Source organism: Protopterus annectens, chromosome 4.part1 (assembly GCF_019279795.1).
Source record: "Protopterus annectens isolate FY-2018-M chromosome 4.part1, PAN1.0, whole genome shotgun sequence".
Lineage (NCBI taxonomy): Eukaryota > Metazoa > Chordata > Ceratodontiformes > Protopteridae > Protopterus > Protopterus annectens.
The window spans coordinates 420,958,889-420,984,382 of NC_056734.1; the positions used below are offsets into that span (position 1 = coordinate 420,958,889).

At 38.6% G+C, this 25,494-nt stretch overlaps 1 protein-coding gene across 1 annotated transcript in view; it reads right to left on the minus strand.

Annotated features, from left to right (window-relative positions):
* Window positions 1-25,494, minus strand: part of FNDC3B (fibronectin type III domain containing 3B) — a 2,611,550-nt gene that overhangs the window by 300,028 nt on the left and 2,286,028 nt on the right. Inside the window, exon 25 of the mRNA XM_044070236.1 lies at window positions 24,760-24,972. Coding sequence (XP_043926171.1) covers window positions 24,760-24,972 — 213 coding nt within the window. The remainder of the gene's footprint in view (window positions 1-24,759; window positions 24,973-25,494) is intronic.

A 25,494-nucleotide genomic window follows, 5' to 3' on the forward strand; every position in this document is an offset into this window, starting at 1 on the left:
AGTGAACTAAAATGATTTTATTAGGTTGCTTTCCAACATCATAGTCGCTGCTAAGAAGTCTACATTCTCTTGCAAACAAAACAATGTTTACCCCTCATTTCTTATTCATTAAGATATCAAAATTATAATGCCCAAGGCCTCAGACCAATGCTACAGAATTCTTTACCATCTATGCTAAGAAACAGCTTTGTTTTATATAATTAGTAAATCAAACATGAAATATACATATAATGTAAATATAGCTGTGTTTAACAGTTGCAATTTTGAAAGTTTTCAAGAAGACACCAATAACATTTTGAAGTGGTGTTTTTTTTTCATTTTGAAAACTAACTATGGAAATGATTTGTAAGCAGATGACAGTGACTGACAGTGATCTAAGCTTAATTTTTAAATAGATATGTGTGTGTGGTTACATATACAGCCAATTACTTTTATAAATAAAACATTTACTTTTTAAACTATTTCATCTGAAAATGCCATGTGTAATTCAAAGTAAGGAAGACATAGTCTGTACTAACATTTGTGCCTTTCTTACATTCCCCAGGATGGTATCAACAAACCTAAATGGTATATATCACTGACAAAAGTAAGGCTGAAATCCCCGCATAACAAAACTTCTAGTCTTATAATGTAAACCTCCACTTTTTGACTAATGAATATATCTAGCTTTGCTGTAAACCTTGTGTGACCTGCTGAGAAATGTGTTTTCAGCAGCCTAACCATTTTTGGGGGAGGAGGAAGTCCATATTTATAGATTTGACTTGATTTGTTAGCTGGGCAGACAGGCCAGTCCTAGCCTTTTTCTGGCCATGACAAACGCTCCCATCTGAACATAAAACTTCATGCCATTGTTTGGTAATGGCCATACTCAAGCACTGGAAGATGTGTTTTAAGTTTTCACAGAGTTAAAATGCCTTCTATGTTTATCTGACTTTCCCAGACATACAGTACTAAAGTGTGCCAGTTTGACTATCCCTGCATTCAGAGCTCAGAAAGGTAGACTTGTTTGCTGTCAGCCTTTACTGGTTTATTTGTAATTCTTCAAAATGTCTGTTTAAGGTCAATACAACAACATTTAATTAAAGAAAGGGCTGCACTTTAAGCAGCTTTCTTGCAAAATGATACCCTGTCAGAAGAATTAAGGTCAGAAATGTGGCTTAAAGGCTACATGTTCTGAAGTTCATTATTTTTCTTGAACTGTACATGGACCACAGTACTGTTTCTATTAGAAAAGCATATTATACATTTCCTGAAACATCCTTCAATATTTCCAGGTTTTCTGACACAAGGGTAGCAGCCTGAAAGGTGATGTTTATACCATATTCTCTAGGCATTCAGAATAAATATTGCATTTTGATCGGATGTCTCAAAACACAACTTCCGCATTCTGCAAAGAAATGAAGTAAAATATTTGCTATATAACTTTTGCTCTGGATTATTTTAAACAACTGTTGCCTAAAGAAAAACAATTTATAGTGCCATTATGGAAACCTAAAATGATGACAATTACAGATCTAAAAAGCCTGCTTGCACTTATTTACAGTAGAGTGAATACACTTTACTTTGGTTTAAGTTTACAAACAGTAGCACCTGATGTAGTGTCTAGTAAAACTATGCCTGCAAAATATCTGTTTGAATTACACAGACCTCAGAAGGAAGAATACAATATATTTTATAATAATTCATGTTCCTAAGATGAACCTCAGCTAAGTTAATGCAATAGAAAATAATAATGTTCTGTTTGTGAACTCTACATTTAAGCAGGCCCTTCTCTAATGAATCAGTCTAGCTAAAAATTCTAAAGCCACTATTACTATGAGAAAACAGAAGCTTATAAAAAGGCTCTACCACAGTCCTAACTAGTACATGGAAGTTAGTTCACCCAGTCTTGTGAATGTATACAAAAGGAACTAGTGTTGAGACATCAGGTTTTCTTGCATTTTGAAACAGAGACTACCTAGCAGGATAGAGGCTGCCCAAGAAGAAAGTGACATGTACAGCTTGCATATCTGCAACAAAAGTACAACTATATAGGCTGTAACATTCATTCTCTGAGAAGAAATGAAATAACTTCAGGAAAAGTATATCATTGCTAGTAGGATTCAATTTGATTTCAGATATCGTGTAAGCATATTCAGTTTTATCCTTGTAACCTTGAAACTAAATGGTAGCCAGAAAAAAACTACTGAAGTAAATAGACATAGATAAGGCACCCAGTATAGTGGATTACAAACATGGTGAGGGAGAATTAGTCCCACTGAATGATACTTCCAAGAGTTCTGCGATTCCCTTCTCAATCACATATCAAGTCAGTCAGTATCCAAGAATCTTATTTATTTTTAACATTACTTTTAATGCTTAAATATTCTAAAGCTGTTTCCATTTTGTAGATGTCTTTCACAATTTGCTTAAAGGACCACTACAGGCAGAAACTGAAAAATATATATATATATTTTTCATCTTTACAATGAAATTCTACACAATCCAGACCTGCCAGCAGCACAGTAACTGATTATTATTAATTTAATATTTCTTTCTAATCCCAAATGCCATCATGCAGCCAGATATAGCAACAGGATCTTGTTTTCTTGGAAAGCTACTTTGAACATATAATACACTGTGATGGCACAGCTGATAATATCAGAATGCCCTAGTCTGTCCTGCCAGATCACAGCCCCATTCATTTAGAAGCAAAGTAGTGAAAAATACTGTCAAGTCTGGGAATCCTCAGTAAAGAAGTCAATGAAATATTTGCAGTGATTCTTACACATTTGTTTTCTATACAGGTGTTACATCATATATAATATGTTCTTGCATAAGGACATAAAAATAACTGAGATAACATTGCTTTTTCAAAAAATGACATTTTGTGAGGTTCAGGCCCTGCCTTCCACTTTCCTAAACCAAGTCAGACAGGTGTCATACTTCCTGGTTTGCAAAGGTCAGTTAGTTAGTGAATCTGTTCTCAGTTGTTATCAGGTTTATTTGCCTTCAGTTTACAACAGGCTTACCAAGGTTAAGGTCCCAGGAAAGGGAAGGCATGCCACTTTACATGACAGCACAATATTAAAAGAGCTGTGAAATTTCAGCCTGAATAGTTCTATGAGCTTCATGGATGTAAAATAACCACAGACAGCTACAGTTACGTGTGTGTGTATTTTCCTTGGAAAAAATCAGATATGATAGGTGAAATGATGCAAGAGTAAAGGAGATACATTTCTAAAGAAAGTATCATGAGATTTCATTTATCCCCAACATAGTGTACACAGAGGAATCTGACCAGGGCAGAAATATTACAGATAGGAAGAAATTGCTAAGTCATGAAGGAAAATCCAACCTAGAAAGAGGAAATTGTGTGTTTAAGGTATAGTTATCCATTAGCATCCTCCCAATTAGGAAGTATACTAGACTTCCACCTTACAGCTATGGATTTAATTCTCAGCTCACATAAGAAGAGAAAACAAGACATAATTTCTCAACTACTGATTTATACTATGGCTAGGCTTAAAAAGGCCATTGTAATTGTCAGCCTAGTACACATCTATGAAACTATGAATTAATCTTTAAAGGTCAAATGATATTACAATGATTTTGAACATTTTTTCTTCTCGGATTACCTGTTCAGAAAGCAAGTTTTAAAAAAATCTAACTGGTCTTACAATAGGTAATCAACCTAAGTCGGGCAAAGAAATAGGTTATGTGGTGGCAAAAATAACCGTAAGTTAGAGAGACTCATCAAAGCCACAACATTCCTGTTATACAGTGGTAACCTATTGACTTTAGACATGCTTACTTTCCTCTCGCAAATACTCAGCACACCATTTAACTTTGTCTCTTCTACTGCAAAAACAACAGTAAACTTTAGTGAAGGAGTCTATAGTAAGACAGAACACTGTACTGCTTTTCATAACTTTAAATGTCAGGACTTCAACCACTAGTTGTCTTGTACTCAATATTTGTAGTCACCTAACTTCTCTGCTTTGGCCAATCCTCCTACATAACATAGTACTCAGAGCTCAGATCTCCTGAGGGAAGGACAATCTACATAACTAAAATGTATTTCTCAGTAAACTTTTGAATACGCTTCTCTATATCTTGAGATGATTTTAAAAATGAGATTTAAATATTTTTGTAAAGAAGTTTCTATACACAGTGAGACCTGCCAATATGCTATAACTCGGTAGCCAAGGAGCAGTAGAGAACTGTACTTGTCATGTTCATACAGTAAAGGGTTTTAATCTCTATGAACAGTCCAAGTATACATTTGCTTCATTTCTGATGCAGGGCTAGATGTTTAAGTCTTTTTATGCTGAATTATTAGTCATCTTGCATGCTTGAATTAATCGTTCCTGCACACCTGTACTGTGAGTGAAAATACTTAAATATGGACTCCTACATGATTACTGTATATAAATGTAAGATGGCAGATACTTGCTGTTTATACCCCTGTTCTGCTGTATAGCATCATGCACAATATGTCTTTATCTGCAGTTATTTTTACATCAATTGCGCATCTTTGTATAATGTCTTGGAACTTTTCTCCTGAGACTCCTGAAAAAATGGGACTTCCCAGCTGAACACTCCATGTTAACAAATGTAATAAATAAACTAATAAAGGATGGACAAACATCAAGTGAATAATTCCATTCTTCCCAAAACATTCTGCAAACTCCTCATTTACAATGAGTCTATATTGTGCAATATTTCCTTAGATTTTCAATAGCTGTACTACAAATCAACACTGCTGCAGAAAGAATGTGACCAAAATGGACCAATATCAAATCTTTTCTGTACTTTCTCCAGATTTTTCCTGGAGTACAACGGAGCAGTACACTTCCTGTGTGCTTGTAGCACAAATGATTATTTGAGTTTCAAACCTGCACCCATTAATATAGTTATGAACCTTTCTGTGCCACGTCACTGCCAGATCTTCCTTGACTAACTGCATATACTTTCATTAGGCAGGTGTCAAGGTTCTCCACACAAACACAATAGGCTTAGCTGATCCATCTGTCATTTTGTATGAAAGTACTGTACCAACACAATGCGGGGATGCATGCACAGCAGCACCAGTAGTTTACTGCCACAGAATTCAGAAATCTGAAATACTTATTTAGAAACGTCATAGGCTGTTCGTACTCCAGTGCCACTTAACATCTCTTTGTGGCAAACCAGGTAATGTAGTTAAGACAGTCGACAGTCTTGGCATAAACATGTTATAATATGTAAAAATCCACAAAAATATTCATTGCCTTTATATTTTTGGTTCTGATGCTTGATGAATTGCTTATATTTCTCCTGCTCAGTAGAGTCAAAGAACAGGCATAATAACTTACAAACATTACTTCATTTCCCTAAATATGCCCTTACCTAATATAGCCAGCATTTTTCTAGCCTCATTAGCATAATATAGAAAATATGTAAACACTAGTTTTGCTATTCAGCCCATTACTCAAAGTATCACCCAGGTAAGCTACTAAATGTTACCATAATATGTGTTCTAATGTTCTGTTAAATATAGCAGGTATGAAGGACACACTCAGAATATAATCTGCTGCATATGAGTAAATCTTTATAAGCATTTATTAACACATATTCATTAGAATGTTTAATACTGTCTGTAATGTATGGATTACCTCCAGCTATAAAATACTTATCATATTAACAAAACAAACTACTTTACTACAGGGGGACAAGGTACTGTTTTATGCAAGATACTCTGCTCGCTATAAGCTTGTCATAACAGATCCTGGAGAATCAAAGGGCTTGAAATATTCATCTTTTGCATTTGTTTTCAAAATATGTGGGACTAATGTTTGATTGAAACATGTATGTTGCTATTCACATGTATCTATGTAGCAGTTTCTTCAATGTACATTCATCAACGTTAAACATTTTAGTACACATTTGCAAAACATCAAATGTTTTGGTTGGACTCAGACTACTGAATTACAAAATTCTGGTCTATATTCAGCTCCTTTCACCAACTTCACCCAAAAAAAATGTGGATCAGAGCTGGTAGAACAGCTAAAGGAAGTTTGTTTGCTAGGACATCGCACATGGGCCCTGTATGTGTCTTTAAGGCAAGCTTGCATTCTTGAAATTGTGGTGTGTCTACATCTCTCTACAGTGCTGCATTTTCTATATTATTCAGTACAATGACACTGAGCTTTTGTCTACATCAGATAGTAACTTGGTATCATTAACTTTCACTGCACACATGACAGGAGACACTGCTAGAACGTTCAGTGTGTCAGTTATTTGATGAACATGTACTTTCACACTGTGGTTGCTCTCCTTCCCCTTCTCAGTTTCCCATGCATGGCATGCAATGTGATTCACTTTCAACTTTTTTAAATTTGGATTTCACATCTTTTTAACAGTCTGCTGCATGAAAACTGCATTTGTTTTCTGTATATCTTCCCACTGTAATCAGATGTCTCACAGTGATAATATTTACATTTAGTCCATAGTTGTGAAGGTAAAATCATCAGTCATCATCTCACTGCATTTGACCTGTCAAATGGACAAATTCATCAAACAGTGAAGTTAAGATACCGCAGCTTCACTTATTAGCACATAAACAACAAATAGGAAAATCGCAAAAATAGTAACTCTGACAAGAAAGCAATATCATGGAGAAAGAACAGTAGCCCTGTCCTTTTACAACTAAATCTGATCTCTGTGGTCTCCCTTAAGGCTGGCAGACATGAAAGAAATGGAACTTGACAAGTTTGTAGAGTTCACCAAAAGCGCCCAGCTGAAACTATGACAAAGAATCAGAAAATAGGCCGAAGGAAGCAGATTGAGCCCCATGTGAAACTTTTTGTTATTAAATATAACAAGAACAAGCGTTTTCTGCCCTATTCCTTTGAGACTTCATCAGAACTAAATCATTGCTGGATAACACACCATTATATATTCAATCATGTTAATGTAGCAACCAATAAAAAACAATAATCAATTAAGATGCTGAAACCCATTAAATATCTTACATTTAAAAAAAGACAAGATCGTATAAAAAGCTTCTTAAGAAAAGCAAACTCTTATAAAAGTAAGCTCACTTAAAAATGTCATGGTATAATAAAATATTAAAAGCAATATATTACTACAAGTGTTAGCACTACTGTTGTAAAATATAGGACTTGGGTAAACTTAACAAAATGTCATAATTTGTCTGTTTCAATAAACTACCAATGGAGATGGCTTTGTTCAACCCCAGTGTTTCACTGGCATCCAACCTCACCTGCCATAAAAGCTCTTTATATTTCAGCATGTACTCCCATGGAACACCCCTTAGTGTTTTTACAACCATCTCTAAAACCAAACTACAGAATTTTCTATTTCCTGCACAAGTTTCCTTGTGTTTATATAAACCATTGGTATCTTTTTAATTTTGAATATGATAAAGATGCTCATATGGGAAGTTTGTTGAGCTGTCAAGTGGAACAACTGATGAGAAAAACTCAAGAGGCTCTCAATGAGTTGTCCTATGTGAGATAAGGCGACCCTGGATTCATATTTTTCAGACCCAGAAAATAATTAAGTAGATTATGACCAAATTCCCTTTTATTAATTTGCAGTTATGCTAATGATAATTTGCACCATTTCTACAATGTACTTTAACAATGCTTTGCTTCTTTGGAAAATCAGTTATCTGTAAGCTATACACAAATTTATAAACTCTGTATATCTCTATAATGCTAAATTCCATTTCATACATACACACTTGCAACAGATTTCTCTGAGTTACTTTCTGTTTGAGCAATTTCAATGTTTTTTACAAATATTATTGAGATAGAGTTAGGGCTAGCTAGTCAGTGGTGTCAACGCTGGCTCTAGGTGAATTGGCCATTCTGACTTATGTTGATGCGACACCCCAGCCCATATAAAAACAGTACAAAAGGGACTGACAACAAGGAGAATGAAAACTTATATTGTGACTTTGTTATCCAGCAACTCTGACTACTATTACTATCCCTATTAATGTCACAACTTACACTACCTCAGAGCATTATTACTGCAAGTTAAACCACTACCAGTGTCCTGAGCTAACTTTCTCAGCTCAGCTATGTGACATAACTCATTAACAGATTTATTCCCTTTCTATAAACAAGATTAAGACATGATGATACACTGTTATGCTTGGATTTGGATTAAAACTTCTTAACAAGCCTACCAGCTTGTTAAGTGTTTTATTATTTGGATTTTTCTGGATGACAAAAATTTAACACTTGCATGTTTGTGCTCTAAGAGTACTTAATAAAACCAATTTATTTTCTGGGTGCGTCAAAGCAAAAAAAAAGAAGTTACAAATACCACATAGATGAAAAAAATGTAAACCTCGTTTTCCAATCAATAGCATCGTATGTACTCTAGAAAGGTAAGGAGAGGTAAGAACACTTAGGTTCATAGGTTCATAGGTTGATACTAGGCTATCTGCCCTAGGGCATTTATAAGCCTAGCCAGAGTATGTTTGGCTTTCGCCAACCTTTTATATTTGTTGACTGTGCTTCTGTATAGTAGGTCACAGAAGGTAGCCCTATTAAGGTTAGTTTACTGTACATCTATCTAGCAGGGACACAGAAGAGATCCCATGGGTAAACTTACGATCTCCCATCCACTCATCAAGATTTCTCTTGAATAGGGTCAGTGAGGGGCTCTGCCTAACATGGATTGGGATTTTGTTCCAGAGTGAGGGGAGCCTCTGGGATATGAATCTGTCCCTCCAGCATGTCCTATTTATTTCTGTTCTGAGGTTCAAGTCCCTGGAGCATGTAGCTCTAAGGGATTTGGATTTCATGAGGTGGAGCATGTCCATTAATTCTGGGTTGGACATGGCTTTATACGTCAGACACAGATCGCCTCTGAGTAGGCGGTACACAACTGAGTAGAGCTGGAGTTTCTTTAGCCGAACTGCATAGGGCATCTGTTCGTGTCCCTTGATCCTCTTGGTGAGGTACTTTTGGGGTCTTTCCAGCTGCTGCAGGTGTCAGTTAAGGTACATCCCAAATGGGGCATTGTATTCAGTTATGGGCCTGATAAGTGATGAGTAGAGGGGCACAATGACCTCTCTTGATCTAGATGTGAACCCCTTAGTGATAAGGTGGGCTATTTAGAAGGTCTTTCTAACCACTTTGGCAACGTGATTGTCAAAGGAGAGATTACTATCTACTTGGGTCCCCAAGACCCTAATTACTTCTTCCATACTTAATGGATTACCACCTATGTGGTAATTTGTGGGCATTTTGTTTTTCCCAAAGGGGATGACTATGCACTTTTTGGCATTTAGCTTTAGGCCATGGCTCTGGCACCAGTTATCCATCTCTGTGAGACCCTTTTGGAGGATGCTTGTGTCAGCCAGAGAGTCAATTATGGCACCCAGTTTGCAGTCATCCGCGAACTTTGTCAGCCATAGTCCACCCGTGTTAGCCTGTACCTCGGAGAAATATATACCGAACAAGAGAGGTCCCAGGACTGAGCCTTGTGGGATGCCACTTGTAACTGGTTTAGAGTCTGACATGGCACCTGCAATTCTGACCATGTGGGTTCTATCCCTGAGCCAGTTTGCAACCCATCTTGTGAAACAGGGATTGATATTTAAGCTGGTGAGCTTATTTATGATGCCCGAGTGGGGTATTGTGTCGAAGGCTTTTGCGAGGTCCAGGTAGGCTGTTTCAAAGAAGTCAACCAAGTTCATGAGGCAAGATCTGCCCTTAACAAAGCCGAATTGAGTAGGATCCAGTGTCTGGAGGTTCCCAATGTCTTTGTTTATGATTTCCATGATGATGCGCTCCATAGCCTTGCAGACCAGGCTAGTCAGGCTTATATGGCGATAGTTTCCGGGGTCCATTGTGGCACCACCTTTGTGGAGCAGGACCACTGTTGCTGTACGCCATTCCTTGGGTACATATCCTGTAGTAAGGCTGAGATTGAACAGTGACTTTATGTGAGGGTTTAGTTCTTCCTCGAGCTCATGTAAGATGCAGCCCGGGACACTGCTGGTCCCATTGATACTGTGTATTTTGCTTTGGAGAGGGCAGCTCTCACCTATGCATCTGTGATCTCAGGGAGGCTACACTCTGTTGGGATAGACATTTGCTGTTTTGGGAGGAAAGGGGGGGGGGGAGAAGTTTGCACTGAACCTTTCTGCCAGGATGTTGGCAATGTCTGTGGGTTCAGTGTATTTTTTGTCATTTTGCACTAACTCAGAGCATATCTGGGAGTTGCCTCCCAGGTTTCTGACATAACTAAAGAAGGCCTTGTGATTATCTTTAGTGTCTTGTGCAATTTTTCTTTCGAAGCTGGCCTTAGATGATTTTATGAGGGATCATAGTTTCTTGCTAGTACTGATCAGAGATGCCGTCCATTTTTGGGATTTTGCTCTATCATGTAGTAGCTTCTTCCTTCTCTTGTATAGCTTATTTATGGCTAGGGTCCACCAGACAGGTCTCCTGCCTTTGGAGGAGTGAGATTTGGTTTTATTTGGGATAGCATGCTCCATGCATTCCTGTAGGTGTCCATAGAATGCTTTTGTAAAGGATTCTGCATTTTGGGCCGTATTTTCCACTGGCTCGGGGGCTTTGAAGAATTCCACCTTGGTTTTGAGAAGTGTGAAGTTTGCTTTTGAGAAGTTCTTCACCGTGGTTTTCTTGGTTAGGGGTGGGGACAGAATATGGATGTCCAGTGAGATTAATTTATGGTCTGATCTTACCAATGAGGGGTATACCTCTGGTGTGAAACATAGAGACCCCATGTTGGTGATGACCAGGTCCAATATGTTTTCCCCTCTTGTGGGAGTGGTGACCAGTTGTTCCATAGCATTTGAGTTTATAAATTCTAGGAACCATTGGGCGAGGGTGTTGGGGCTTGAGTAGTTTTCCCAATCAATGTTTTGGTAGTTGAAGTCACCCAATATAATGGTGTTTGGAGAGACCTTCATATTCTCCAGTGTTCTCAGGAAAGCCGAGTGGGATTCCTGTGTTTGGAAGGGTGGTCTGTAGCAGGCTACAAACTGAAAGGCAGTTTTGCCCACTGTTAGTTGCACATGGATGGTCTCCTATGCTTCGTGCAGTGCACTAACCTGGAGGTGTGGGTATCTTTGATGAATATGGATACTCCCCCTCCTTTTGTGGTTCGGTCCAAGTTTTGGGGCCAAAAAGCATGGTATGAGGTATAACCTGGTAGTGCTGGGGTGCTTTTGGGAGCCTTGAACCAGGTTTCTGTTACTGCACAGATATCGATATTCTCCATACTGAGGAGAGTCTTGAGTGCATGCATCTTGAGGTTTAGACTTCTGGCATTAAGAAGCATTACCCTTAGTTTTTTTTTTCTTTGTGTTGTCTATGGAAGTGGGTTTGTCTTTTGAGCCTTGCCTAAAAAAGGCACTATGGGGGAGGCAAGAGCCTTTGCCACTATTCAAAAACCCAGGGGTGACAGGTGCAAGCAGTCCCTAGCGAAGCAACGTGGCTTGTCGAGCATGTCATCCCAGGCTGACAGACACTTGTTTAATAAATCCACATTCTGTTCTTACATTACAGGACTACAGAGGATAAAAATTAAAGTCTACATTTGCTTAGTGTTCTATTAAAAAGCAAATTCATATGGGTATCTGTCTATTAATCTATCTATAAATCTACTTTTGTTTTAGCAAAGCTCTCTTCACCCCAGACTGGACTAGACAGTCAAGAGGAGAAGGTAAACACTTGCACCACAACACACTCGTCACATAGTCCCTCGAAACCTATACCACCAAAACACACACATAGCAACACAAAACACACACCTACATTCACGGAGGTTCTCAATAAAAATATGCTCAAGCAACAGAGACCTCCAAAGCAGAAACGCATGCAGCCTCCACCCCCCCAACACAATCCAAATGACACACAGCCCACAAACTCAGTGTGCCACTCATAACGTACCCAACACTCTAGTCATAGGTAACTCTATAATCAGGCACACTGATGTTCCATTCACCAGGCTAAACAAGGAGAAAGTTACTGTCAGCTGCCTGTTGGGTGCCAGAATCCGCCACATAATGCACACACTCAGGTCACTCCACAACAAGTACAAATATGACTCTGTCATTGTCCATGTTGGTGTGAATGGCTTGAGACGTACTTCCCTAGACTACATGAAAAGAGACATGGAGGAGCTCTCTGATTTTGTAGCCCAGGAAGGTATGACCCTAGCCCTGAGTGGCATCCTGCCATCACCCAGAATGATACCACAGTACAAGGACAAAGTGATTGACTTCAACAATTGGCTAAGCTTCTGGTGTCATTCTAAGGGGATCCAGTATCTGTCTGCCTGGGATGACATGATCGACAGACCACGATGCTTTGCCAGAGATGGCCTGCACCCGTTGCCCTTGAGATTCCGGATACTGGCTAAGGCTCTAGCCACCCCTATAGTGCCTTTTTTAGGCAAGGTTCAAATGACAAATTCACCACCATAACAGGTACAAGCAAGCAAAATCTGAGGGCAATGCTACTCAATGCTAGAAGTCTAAACCTCAAAATGCATTCACTCGAGGCACTCCTTAAAAATGGAGAACATCGACATCTGTGCAGTGACAGAGACCTGGTTCAAGGCTCCAGAGAGCACCCCTGCATTACCAGGGTATAATTCATACCACACCTTTTGGCCACCTAACCTGGACCGAAACACTAAAGGTGGAGGCGTGTCCATATTCATTAAGGATATCCACACCTCCAGGCTAGTTTCTCAGCATAATGCATCCGAGATTATCCAAGTGCAACTAACTCTGGGCAAGACAGGAATCCAAACTGTAACTTGCTACAGATCCCCACCATGCCCCAGGATTCCCACTCCTCATTTCTTGATACACTGGAAAATATTAGGGTACAACCCAACACCCTAATAATGGACGATTTCAACTACACCACCATTAACTGGGAAAACTACTCATGTACCAACTCTTTTGCTCAACATTTTCTGGAATTCATAAATTCCAATGCCTTGGATCAACTTATCCACACCCCCACCAGGGGCAGCAATATCCTAGACCTGGTTATTACCAACATGGGTGACTGGTGTTCCACACCAGAAGCCAATTCCTCGTTGGTCAGATCTGACCACAAGCTAGTCAGCATAGACATCCACATCCCACCCCCACCCCCCATTAGGGAAACCACCATAAAAAATTTGTCCAAAGCCAACTTCACGCTTCTTAAGACAGAAGTGGCAAACTTCACGACACCCATGCAGATGGACAATAGAGGTACGACTGCTGAATCCTACACAAATGCACGTTATAAGCACTTACATTGAGTGCATGGATCATGCTATCCCTAATAGAACCAAGATGCTATCCTCCAAAAAAAGGAAGCCAATCTGGTGGTCCCCTGCCATAAACAAACTCAACAACAGAAGAAAGAAACTGTTGCAAAAAAGAGTAAAATCCCATGACTGGAAGAACTCCCTGGTCAGCCTCAGTAAGAAGCTGAGATCCCTCATGAAATCCTCCAAAGCTAGTTATGAAAACAAAATTTCCACTGATTCTAAAGACAACCACAAAGCATTCTATAGCTATGACAAGAATCTTAATGGCAACATTCAGATCTGCTCTGAGTTACAGCACTATGGCACTAAATATACAGAACCAACTGATATTGCCAACATCCAAGCAGATAGGTTCAGTGCTAACATTACCCCCCCCCCCCACCCCCTATAGGGCCCATCTCTATACCGTAAGAATGCAAAGTTCCTGTAATCACGGCTGTACATGTAAAAAACACACTCTCCAAAACCAAGAACACAGCATCCATGGGACCTGACAACATCCCAGGCTGCGTTCTACATTAACTACAGAATGAACTGGCACCCCACCTAAGCACCATGTTCAATCATAGTCTCACCTCAGGCTTTGTGCCCACTGAATAGCGCACAGCGACGGTTATCCCACTCCACAAAGGGGGAGTCACCATGGATCCCGGGAACTACCGCCCCATTAGCCTAACGAGCCTGGTCTGCAAGGCCATGGAACATACCATCATGGAACTTATAAACAAAGACATTAGTAATCTCCAAACTCTGGACCCCACCCAGTTTGGGTTTGTAAAAGGCAGATCATGTCTCCTAAACCTGATTGACTCCTTTGAAGCAGTCACAAAAGCCGTAGATGAGGGTAAAGTGGTTCACACAGCCTATCTAGATCTTGCCAAGGCTTTTGACACCATCCCCCACTCTGGAATTATAGATAAACTCACTAAACTAGGTATAAATCCCTATGTCACAAGATGGGTTGCCAACTGGCTCACTGACAGAATGCACACTGTGAAAGTAGCAGACTCCAAATCTGACTTCAGACCAGTGACAAGTGGAGTACCACAAGGTTCAGTCCTGGGTCCTCTCCTGTTTGGTATCTACTTTTCTGAGGTACAGGCTAACACAGGTGGTCTTTGGCTAATGAAGTTCACAGATGACTGCAAACTAGGAGCCATAATTGAAACTCCTAACAATGTGAACATCCTACAAAAGGGCCTCACTGAGACAGATGCCTGGTGTCAAAGCCATGGCCTCAAGCTCAGTGCCAAAATGTGCAATATCATCCTCTTTAGTAAAAACTCTGTACCCATGAGCTACCACATAGGTGGTAGTCTACTTAACACCAAAAGTGTGATAAGAGATCTTGGGACACAGGTGGACAGTAGTCTCTCCTTTGATAATCACATCGCCACTGTAGTCAGAAAATCCTTCTACGTGGCACACCTGATCACGAAAGGTTTCTCATCCAGGAAAAAAGAGGTCATTGTTCCCCTCTACTCATCACTCATTAAACCTATTATAGAGTACAATGCCCCTTTTGGTATGTACCTCACAAGACATCTACAACAACGGGAAAGGCCGCAGAAATACCTCACAAAGAGGATTACGGGCCTCAAACAGATGCCCTACGCAGACCATCTCAAAAAACCTCCAGCTTTACTCTGTCACATATTGCCTACTCAGAGGCGATCTTTGCCGAACATACAAAGCTATGTCAAACTGTTGGACATGCTCCACTTAAAGAAATCCCAATCCTTCCAAGCAACACACCTAAACCTTGTCACCAGAATAAACAGAACATCCTGGATGGATAGATTCCTGTCCCAGAGACTTCCCATACTCTGGAACAAACTACCTATCTATATCAAACAAAGCTCCTCATTAGCACTCTTCAAGAAAAATCTTGATGATTGGATGGAAACAGAAAATTCACCCTGGGGATCACCTCTGTGGCTCTGCTTGACAGGGGCACAGGAAAATAATTTTCTTGGGTGGCGAAAGCAGGGGTACCTTTTTGGCTAGGCTTGTATAGGCCCTAGGGCCGATAGCCTAGTACCTACCTATGGACCTATGAACTGTGTTGTGCAACTTGGTTTTAGGACATTTTCACAGAGGCTAGAGTAAAACATTCCAAAACAAATCAAATTTCAGATGTTTATAATGTACTGCAAATATATAAGCAATACAAATCTATACAATAAATTACAAATGGATAAATGTATTCAAACAGTAAACGATATGCAGATAAGCAAACAGAGAGAGAGGGAGAAGGGGAAAAAAGCAAAAACAGAACAATAATGAATACCTACAAACAAAGCTGTACACTATACAGAGAAAAAATGGTTACTGTGCAATATAATATACATACATAAAGCATAGCTGTGTAGATACACAATGATTCATACCATGACAGTAAAACAGGTAACTCAGCTTCAATTAAAAATGTTGAACTTTAGTTGTATACAGGTAAACTCTATGATTTATACACAGCATAAGATGCAATAAAGTATAGCAGGTCTGATAAAGCAGTAACAGGATGGCAAAAGATGTGATCATTGATGGTTATAAAAACAGTAATAAGATAAAGGGAGAAGAGAGTAAATTGGACTAAGAGATGAAGTGGGAGTCTGGCAGAAATAACAATGGGGGGGGGGAGCAGATAAATAATTATACCACGTTGCAGGTTAAAGCTCTAAGTGCAAAGGAAGGCAAGGAACCTGCCCTGTTGTTAGCTGGAGCCTGTATGGCTAAACACACTGCATATGGAGTATAATATGGCAGCAATTCAGGCCTGCAGCCTTGCCTTTTGAACAACTGTAAAATGTTCTCTTGTAAATACATAATCAATTTCTAGCAAGAAAGCAAATGTTGATTGACATATAAAACAATCCATCAACATTGATTCAAGAAACATCATTAGCTGTTCCTGTGAAACTTAGACCTGCATCTGTGCCAAGACCGGCATCAGTTTCTTTAGTATAGCATGGACCAGTACAGATGATAACAACACATGCTCCAACATATACACCTTACCGGACAAGAAGAATTTATCTTGAACCAAAAGGGCTCTTCTTCCAGTTCAACTTTCTTATCTTGAGTCATTGATTTAGTGCATTATGGCCTTAACTAAGAAGCAGCAGATCTTTATTAATTTTACCTGTATCTTCTCTTGATTTATCTTTTTCTCAGAATTTCATGGTTTGGTAATCCCTGTCCTAAAACTGCCATTTTTTTTTCATTTTGGGTGGTATTACACATTTTATTAGGTGCTAAGTTTTTTTTGTTTTTTCTTTTCTCTGTCCCTTCAGATGTGAGAAGGAAGAGACCTGTAATGAAAATTTCTAACGAATACCTATCATATTTCTCCAATCCCATACAATTTTCTTTGAGGAATTTTTCTTTGAGGAACCTTTAACTTTCCAATTTTACTTACTCGTTTAATTACAGCAGTAAAATGGATTGGACCTTAGGGGAGCCTTTCCTGGTATGACTGTGTTACATAATTTTGTGTTGCGCTTTCTAAAACTAAGGATGGATAAAACTGAACAGGGGTTAGAACATTAAAGGAAGAATAAATCAGAGATAAAAGTTAAAACAAGAAGTGGATGAAACAGAATGAGTGGAGGAGATGTGGAACAGACTAAGTGTAGCAGAAACGCCTAAAACAAGAAAAAGCAGAGGTGAATGTACTGTTGAAGTAAGGAGAGAAATGAAAACAAGATGGCTAACTGCTGGAATACTCCCCAGTGGGGAGAAGAGACACAGAAGAGGTAAAGGACAACTAGGACCATTAGCATACCTCTCAACTGTCCAGATTTTCACCAAATGTCTAGAATTTTGCCTCATATTTTCGGTCTGTTTCTCATAAAATTTGTGTTTTTTTGACAAATCACTGAGACATAAAGTCACTAAATAATAACAACCATTTGAGTTTCAGATTTCATATCCTTCAGTAAATACATGCCAGCACAAATACTTTTATTTTGGCAACTTTTTTTATAATATATATATATATATATATATATATACAGTGGATATAAAAGGCTTACACACCCCTGTTAAAATTCCATTTTTTTTTGTGATAGAAAAAAAATGAGACTGCAATAAATCATTTCAAAACTTTTCCCACCTTTAATGTGACCTATAACCTGTACAATTCAATTGAAAAATAAACAAATCTGTTAGGGAAAAAATAGAAAAAATAAAACACAATAAGCTGGTTGCATAACTGTGCACACCCTTAAACTAATACTTTGTTGAAGCACCTTTTGATTTAATTACAGCATTCCGTCTTCTTGGGTACACACATGCCATCAGTTGTACACCAGTACTACCAGTTGGTAAGTAGTAACCATGTTACAAAAGACTAAATAAGCAAATAAAATAAAATGCCCAACAACTGTCCTGCAGAATCCATTACCTCATGACATTTCTTGCCACGTGCGGTAAATGATTTATTTTTACGTTTCAAGGGTCCTGGCATGAATCCAAACAATAGGTAAGCAGACAAAGAGCAAGCTACAGACTGGGCAGTTTTATGTTTAGGAATAAATACTTGGACTTGAGAAAAACTGTATTTTTAATGTATTATATATTCATAAAAAATGGAAAACATCTGAATTGGTTTAGGTGGTTGCGAGAAGCCTAATGATATTTAGACATACTGTAGAAGAAAAAGCCTGCTGAAAACTGAAATTTTGAGGTCATGACAAGAATTATGTGTTAAGTGCTGAAATTCTACAATCCATGCACATGAAATGGAACAGATTTTTTTTTTCTCGTATGTACTGGCATTACAGGAAATTTGACTTACAAAGGTACTGTTGCTAAGAAAATAATACATGAAATGGATTCCTGTTGTAAGACTGATCAAACAAATGATCGAACCAAAAAAGAACGATCATAAAAGATCAAAACACAACCAAAACATTTATAAACATTTTATGTAAGGGGGGGGCAAGACCCCTGCACACCCATATTGGGGCTGGAGCCCCACCCTACCCTTTTCTAATTATATATACTACTACATTGGGGAAAAGGCAAATTCCTGATCCCAAAAAGTACTGAAAATCAGCATAAAAGCTGGTTTGGTTTAATGAAATTCAAACAAATGAATTGTCCTGAGGAGACTGGTTGTCTCTTTGCCCTTCTGTTTCTTTTTTTGATGGGCATCGTTACTTTAAAGTCTTTTCTGGATTACTTACCACAATAAATTAATCTACATGTCACCAAGACAGGATCTTCAAGACAATCATTTACTTTCTTTTGTAAGAATTATTTTGATAGCTTTTACATTCTGGCATAATTCACAGACTACAAATAGTCCAACATTGCTAGATATGACTAGAGGCAGTTAGTCTTTTAAAATAATGTTTAGATATTTATGATTTCTATTTATATCTCTAAAATGGACATAGGCAAGATTTAGCTTTATAAAAGGTCATGTGTGCATATGAGATGCAGGGATTGTTACTTCCTTCTCCCTTTATGGCTTGTATCTCTTCATGCCAGATGTCCTGTTTCCATTTTCTCCTGTTTCCATTTTCAGAGAATTGACCATCTCTCTCTCTCTCTCTCTCTCTCTGTCTCAAAATGATGAACATCCTGCCTCTAATGAACAAAGCCAAAGATTAAAAGTCTGCAAATGCAAATTACTGTTTCATGCAGAAGGCAAGACCCATGCTCCTACTCCCCCTGCTATTTAATCACTTTTGAGATCACCACTGGTCATTGGAAAGGTAAATACAACTTTTTTTTGCTCAAGGAAATAATCATTTACTATCCTGTCAGTAGCTGATTGTGTAGCGGGATTAAGTCTTGACTATATCACCTGGGCAGCCCATATTTGATTAGCAGCACAGAAGATGAATGCGACAGGCAGGGATAGGTGTGAAACTATAGCCAATGAAGACGTACCCATCTTGGGAGAAGGAAAGTCATTCATCTTACTGCACTGGTGACAATAATGTATGTACTGTCGAATGATACACCAAATTCAAACAGGTTTGCCATGTATGACAGCACTTGTGTCTCCTATGCAAGACGGTTATCTTGCTACTCACAAGCCACTGATGGGAAGAGAATTAAGGAGGGACTCTGATCCCTAGCATAAGTAAGGCTGCTCCCACACCTGACTCACTCCATTGTTATACCAGGGGAAACAATTAGCCATGGAACTATAGGCATTGGGGAACAGGTGGGTAAGTACCACTCCTGACTCACTCCACTGCTATACAAGTGGAAACAATGAACCCTGGAACTCTAGGCATTGGGGAACAGGTGGGTAAGTACCACTCCTGACTCACTCCACTGCTACACAAGTAGAAACAATGAACTGTGGAACTCTGGGCACTGGGGAGCAGGTGGGTCAGTACCACTCCTGACTCACTCCACTGCTATACCAGCAGCAACAATGAGCCATGGAACTCTGGGCATTGGGGAAACAGGTGGGTCAGTACAACTCCTGACTCACTCCACTGCTACACCAGCAAAAACAATGAGCCATGGAACTCTAGGCATTGGGAAACAGGTGGGTCAGTACCACTCCTGACTCACTCCACTGCTACACCAACAGAAGCAATGAGCTGTAAAACTCTGGGCACTGGGGAACAGGTGGGTCAGTACCACTCCTGACTCACTCCACTGCTATACCAGCAGAAGCAATGAGCCATGGAACTCTGGGCATTGCGGAAACAGGTGGGACAGTACCACTCCTGACTCACTCCACTGCTACACCAGTGGAAACAATGAGCCAAGGAACTCTGGGCATTGGGGAACAGTTGGGTCAGTACCACTCCTGACTCACTCCAGTGCTATACCAGTGGAAACGTGGAACTCTGGGCACTGGGGAACAGGTGGGTCAGTAGAGCAGCTAGGTGGTGGTAGGGAACAGGGATAATTAAAAATGCCTTGCTTCTTTATGTCTTATATGGGAATTTTGAAGAAATGCACCATTTACCGTGACAGAGTCAGTAGAATTTGAGCAAAAGAAATTGCACTTAAGGTGATCATATTTCAGCACTTATGTAGAGCTTGCACTGTGTTTCTGAAATCATAATACTTTCTAAAGTAGCTAAAATAATTTAGCTACAGGAGCACATAGACCCTAAGACCAGCATTAAATTACTATGCTTTTCACCCTAGTAATGATTGTAATTGTATTTACAATATCAGTTTAAGTTTGGACTTAATATTCCTATGCACACAAAGTATTTCTCAAAACAGTTTGCATCACTCTATGCTATTTTTTTTTCAAATATATTATTTAAAGCTCAAGGGCTTAGAGAAAATATTTAACCCCATTTAAAGTAATTACTTAGGCACTTGGGGCTTGACTATGAGTGACGGGTAACAACAAATTACAGTTGATGGTTAATTACCACTTGAAAGTAGTTAAAAACAATCCATAACTACAGAAACATGCTGAACAGCGAGCATAGCTATTACAGACTCTCGTGGTCATTACATCTGATTTGTCTCCATGAACACTGGTGAAAGCAGAAATATAGAAAATGTCAGAGACTTATATATAAGCAGCTACACATAATAATGTAGGATATCTAAAGGGTAATTATACTGTAAATGCAAGGAAGAATAAAATGTTTTAATTGGGCACTTAAAAGCTTTTAACTTACATCCTGTTTACCAAAGGAATGATTTCAAACCATACGCTAAGGTACAATCCTTATTTTAAAGTAATACAATCAGGACTTTCAAAGTCTACATTTGAGAGTGGTCATACTGTAAGACTGTAAGGTACAGTTTCTCTTTTATTGTATCCTGAATAAATCCATGTAGAATATCACAAAGTCAATTTAGACTTTAAAACACAAATTCATAATACGAACAGACACTATAACCAGAAAATGCTGCATTGCCATCCATTGTCTTCTCTGACTGCCCTCTCATTACGATTTGTTCATCTACCAAATGTTATTTTCCGTCATATCATGTTTCAGTCTTCACTACTGCATCTCTCTACTGCAATATGTGTGTGTAAAAAACATGTTTTTTACTGTGCATGTTCTCACTTGTTGTACTTTCTAGAGCTTTTCTCCCCCGCCCTCTGCTAAAATGAGTTTTGCCCACTCATACTTTTCTGGTAGGCAAATGCAGATTAATAAGGAAATAAATACATTCAGAAATACTGTTGAGCAGGCATACCAAGCAGTAACAAAAGGAGATGAAAGCTTCACAATGCATTTAACACTCCTACACAGACAGCTTCTTAAGTAGTAAACTTTTAGCTTTTAATAATCTTTTTATATTGGTACAACATGTAAGTTGCTAACCATCATTCAAGCAAAGTAAAAAACAATTATGTAAAAGTATACACGATTTTACTACTAAAGATAATGCAGACATTCCACTGCTACAGTTACAGTAAATAATAACCTTACCTAATGTAACACGTGCATAAATATTTTACATAGAACTTAATAATGTGGTAAATACAAGATATGGAAAGCTTCACTTATAACATGATAGAATGGCTAATATACACATATGCAGTATCCTACAATGGTGTCAGTAGCTGGGGCAAATAATACTTAGTGCTGTACAATACAAAATAGTTTATATTGCTAAGTGTTCTATGCCTCATTTCAGTTGATCAACACTTCTTCATAAGTAGTTCTGTGTAAGACTGTGTCTGCATTACTCATGAAGACATGTCAAGGCACACAAAACAGTCACCATTCTCTTTCCCCCACTAAGCAGCCATTGAAGCCTAGCAGTGCTCCATCAACGTAACATTTCTAATCTCAGTAATCACAACAGAAAGCACGATACTCACAAACAAGTCATTACAAACCATCAGACTTCTGGGATCTTTACAACTGTGCAGTAAGTAAGCCTGCTGTGCAGTTCTCACTGCCACACATTACTGAAATATGAAACATGCTGGAAGATTGCTTGTGGCATAATAGAGGAATACAGTACCATTTGTCTTTCATTACAGACAAATTTATTTAACTATTATACTCCAAACTTAACTGGACACCATCCATTACAGATTCTTCACTACCTGACCTTGTGCAGTTTTACTTTTTCATGCATAACTGATTAAAAATACAAAACAAATGACTAAAGGTGTACTTATTTAATATTTTAAATGATAAAACCTAAAGTACCCGAATGACTATATAATTAAGGGGTGGCTTATGATACTGTATATTCCCTCCAGCTATGTTCAGTACTCTCATGACCAACCATGACCATGACCCACACTTTCACAGTGTATTATTGCCATGCAGTGCGATTATGTTCTAAAACTGGGAAAAAGATTAATTTGTTTAAGATAACCCCAGCATAAGACCCAGTGTTAAAAGCACTTATGGGGACTTATTAAAAACTTATTAAGGAACCTAAATGCTGATAAAATTGGGTCTCATGTTAAAGGCTTACGAGTGGATTGTGCCGGCCTGCAAAGAACAGCAGCAGAAGTTAAAACAGATTTTAAAAGCTGTCAGATTCTTTGCTCTTCGACACTTAAAAAGAAACTGGGCTTCCCTACCCAATCTCAGTGAGAAATTCCCCGAGCATCTGTAGCTGACCACAAAAAAAAAAAAAAAAAAGGAATGGCATATAGGAAATCATTGTCAGTGTGATTCCTAAGTGTGGGTTGGCAATGATTCACTTTTTAGGGAGACTTTTTTCGAGTTAGTGCAGCTGGGGAGTTGGTATATATAAGTTTGGGGGTTATTGGTGCAAAAATCAAGGAAAAAGGAGTTTTTCACCCCCTTGAGTTTTGGGCATTTTTTTTCATTCTTTTGAAATGTCAGCGTTCAGGAGTCAGGTGCACTAGAACCAAAGTAAAGGTATGGTAAAATGAAATTGCTTTTAAAGCCATTACTTCTACAGAGGAGCACTTTGTTTCTGCCTGCTGTCTGTCTGATAGCACTATGTGCTTTACAAGGTTTCAAAAGCTTTTTAAGTTGGTAAAACACTTCCCTCTCCAACACTTTTTTTCCTGTAACTGGCAATATCCGAAGCAGATAAAGCTCCCTGCACTACAAAGAATTAAGATCAGATTTCTGATCATAATCAGCTTTATGTGTTCTCGACATGGATGCCAAGATTCACCTTGAAAGTGAATTTCTTGGCATCTGTGCCATGAACACACAATAAGCTGGTCATGAACGGAGGCTGAGCCATGAACACACAATAAGCTGGTCATGAACGGAGGCTGAGCCATGAACACACAATAAGCTGGTCATGAACGGAGGCTGAGCCATGAACACACAATAAGCTGGTCATGAACGGAGGCTGAGCCATGAACACACAATAAGCTGGTCATGAACGGAGGCTGAGTCATAATCCTCTATGTTACATGATGATGTGAGCTGTGAACAGCATGTTCATCAATCACACCGTAAAAAGAACTGGCAGACTATGAGAATGTTAATACATAACTCATGCAGCCTATGTATTAATTGTAACAGGCTCACACCACTGCTCTTTTAGCCACTTAACAAGGACCACCACGTTCCTTTCTTCACAAAAATGGCAATTTTAAAATGAAGTCAAAAACATTTCCAAATCATATGGAAAGGATCTGTGTGGCATCATCATATTATTTTTCAAGTAGTAATAAATACAAGTGCATTACCAAAACATATTTACTTGAACAAGTAGCAAGAGAAAAAAAAAACTGCATCCGTCATTATTTATTATTTATTTTTTAGGACAAGGAAAAGGTTGCTCATCAAGCTGGCACTAATGTCAGGGTCAAGACATTGTTATACAGAAGTCTGTTCAAGAGAGTTAAGTTGGGGTTGTAACTGGATGATGCTGTCCTGTGGTTTAGAGTTGAAGATAATGTTAAATGGGCATTGTTTGTGGACTGTGAGTGACTATGAATAAAACAGGATTGTGACCACTGGGACTGTGGGCAGAATACTTAGACATGTCATAGTAACAGATATATTTGCTATTACCAGATCTAGCAGACAGTGTTCACGTGATTTAGAGGGAGATCATGTTGAGTGCATGAGTTCAAATAAAACAGCCAGTCCTGTGAGAGGGCCAGCAGTGATGCAGATAATGGGATTTTTCCCTTTCTAAAACTGGTGCAACCATGGAGATGGTATATACATATATATATATATATATATATATATATATATATATATATATATATATATAAAAGTTCAAGGGATATGGGGGGATTGTGGGGGGATTGTTCCCCACACTGGGAGGTGAGGAGAGACTGCCTACTGCAAAAGATACTTCAAGTTAATATTTTCACCTGTCTGTGTTTTACAGATTATTTTTGTGTAGTTCTGATGCTTACAGTTTTGCAGTTGAGAAATCCATTGTATAACAAAGCAGATATCCACCTATTCATCTGAGAGACTTTATTCTGGAAAACCACAATTTATTTTTATTGTATGTAATAATAATAATAATAATAATAATAATAATAATAATAATAATAATAATAATAATAAAAAAATGACGGCTTACCTTCCATTCTTATCTTCAACTTGAAGAACATATAACATGTCATCTGTGCTATTCACTTTAGCAATGCTTTCTCCCCATTTTAATTTGAGGCTTTGGGGACCAGCTGCAGCACATTCTAGCCGAGGAGGTGATGGAGGCAATGGTCTTGTCTTTGCTGTTACAGGCTGGCTGAATGGACCAGCTCCAACTTCATTCACAGCCTGGATTCTTATCCTAAAGGATGATAGGAAAATATGTTAATGTTTGACAAGACTGCATTTTAACCAAAGAATGCAAACAATAATATTAGCTATTAGTGAAACTATGCACGCTACACAGAAATGTAAAAATCAGACCACATTTATGAAAAACATTCGATTTCTTTACTATTTATTTTACTAGCTTACTTACTATGGAGGTATGTTATTTTAAATTTGTTTCATTACAATTGCTACAAATAACCCAACAAATAAAACATACAGTAATACATACATACATATATACAAACACACACACACACACACACACACACACATATTTACCATCATTATCCAGAATCACAGCTGCTTAAGTCGACCTGCATCTCAAATGATGGAATGCCAAACACCGACGTTCCCAACTGACCAATTTCGTCCCCTTCTGGACCCATGTTAGCACTTACCTAGGCCCAGAGCAGTAGGGAGTTTTGAGACTTGGTGTTTATGTTGGATATACCAAAATTTAGCATTCTGACTTTTTGTGGAAGTACCCTGAGCA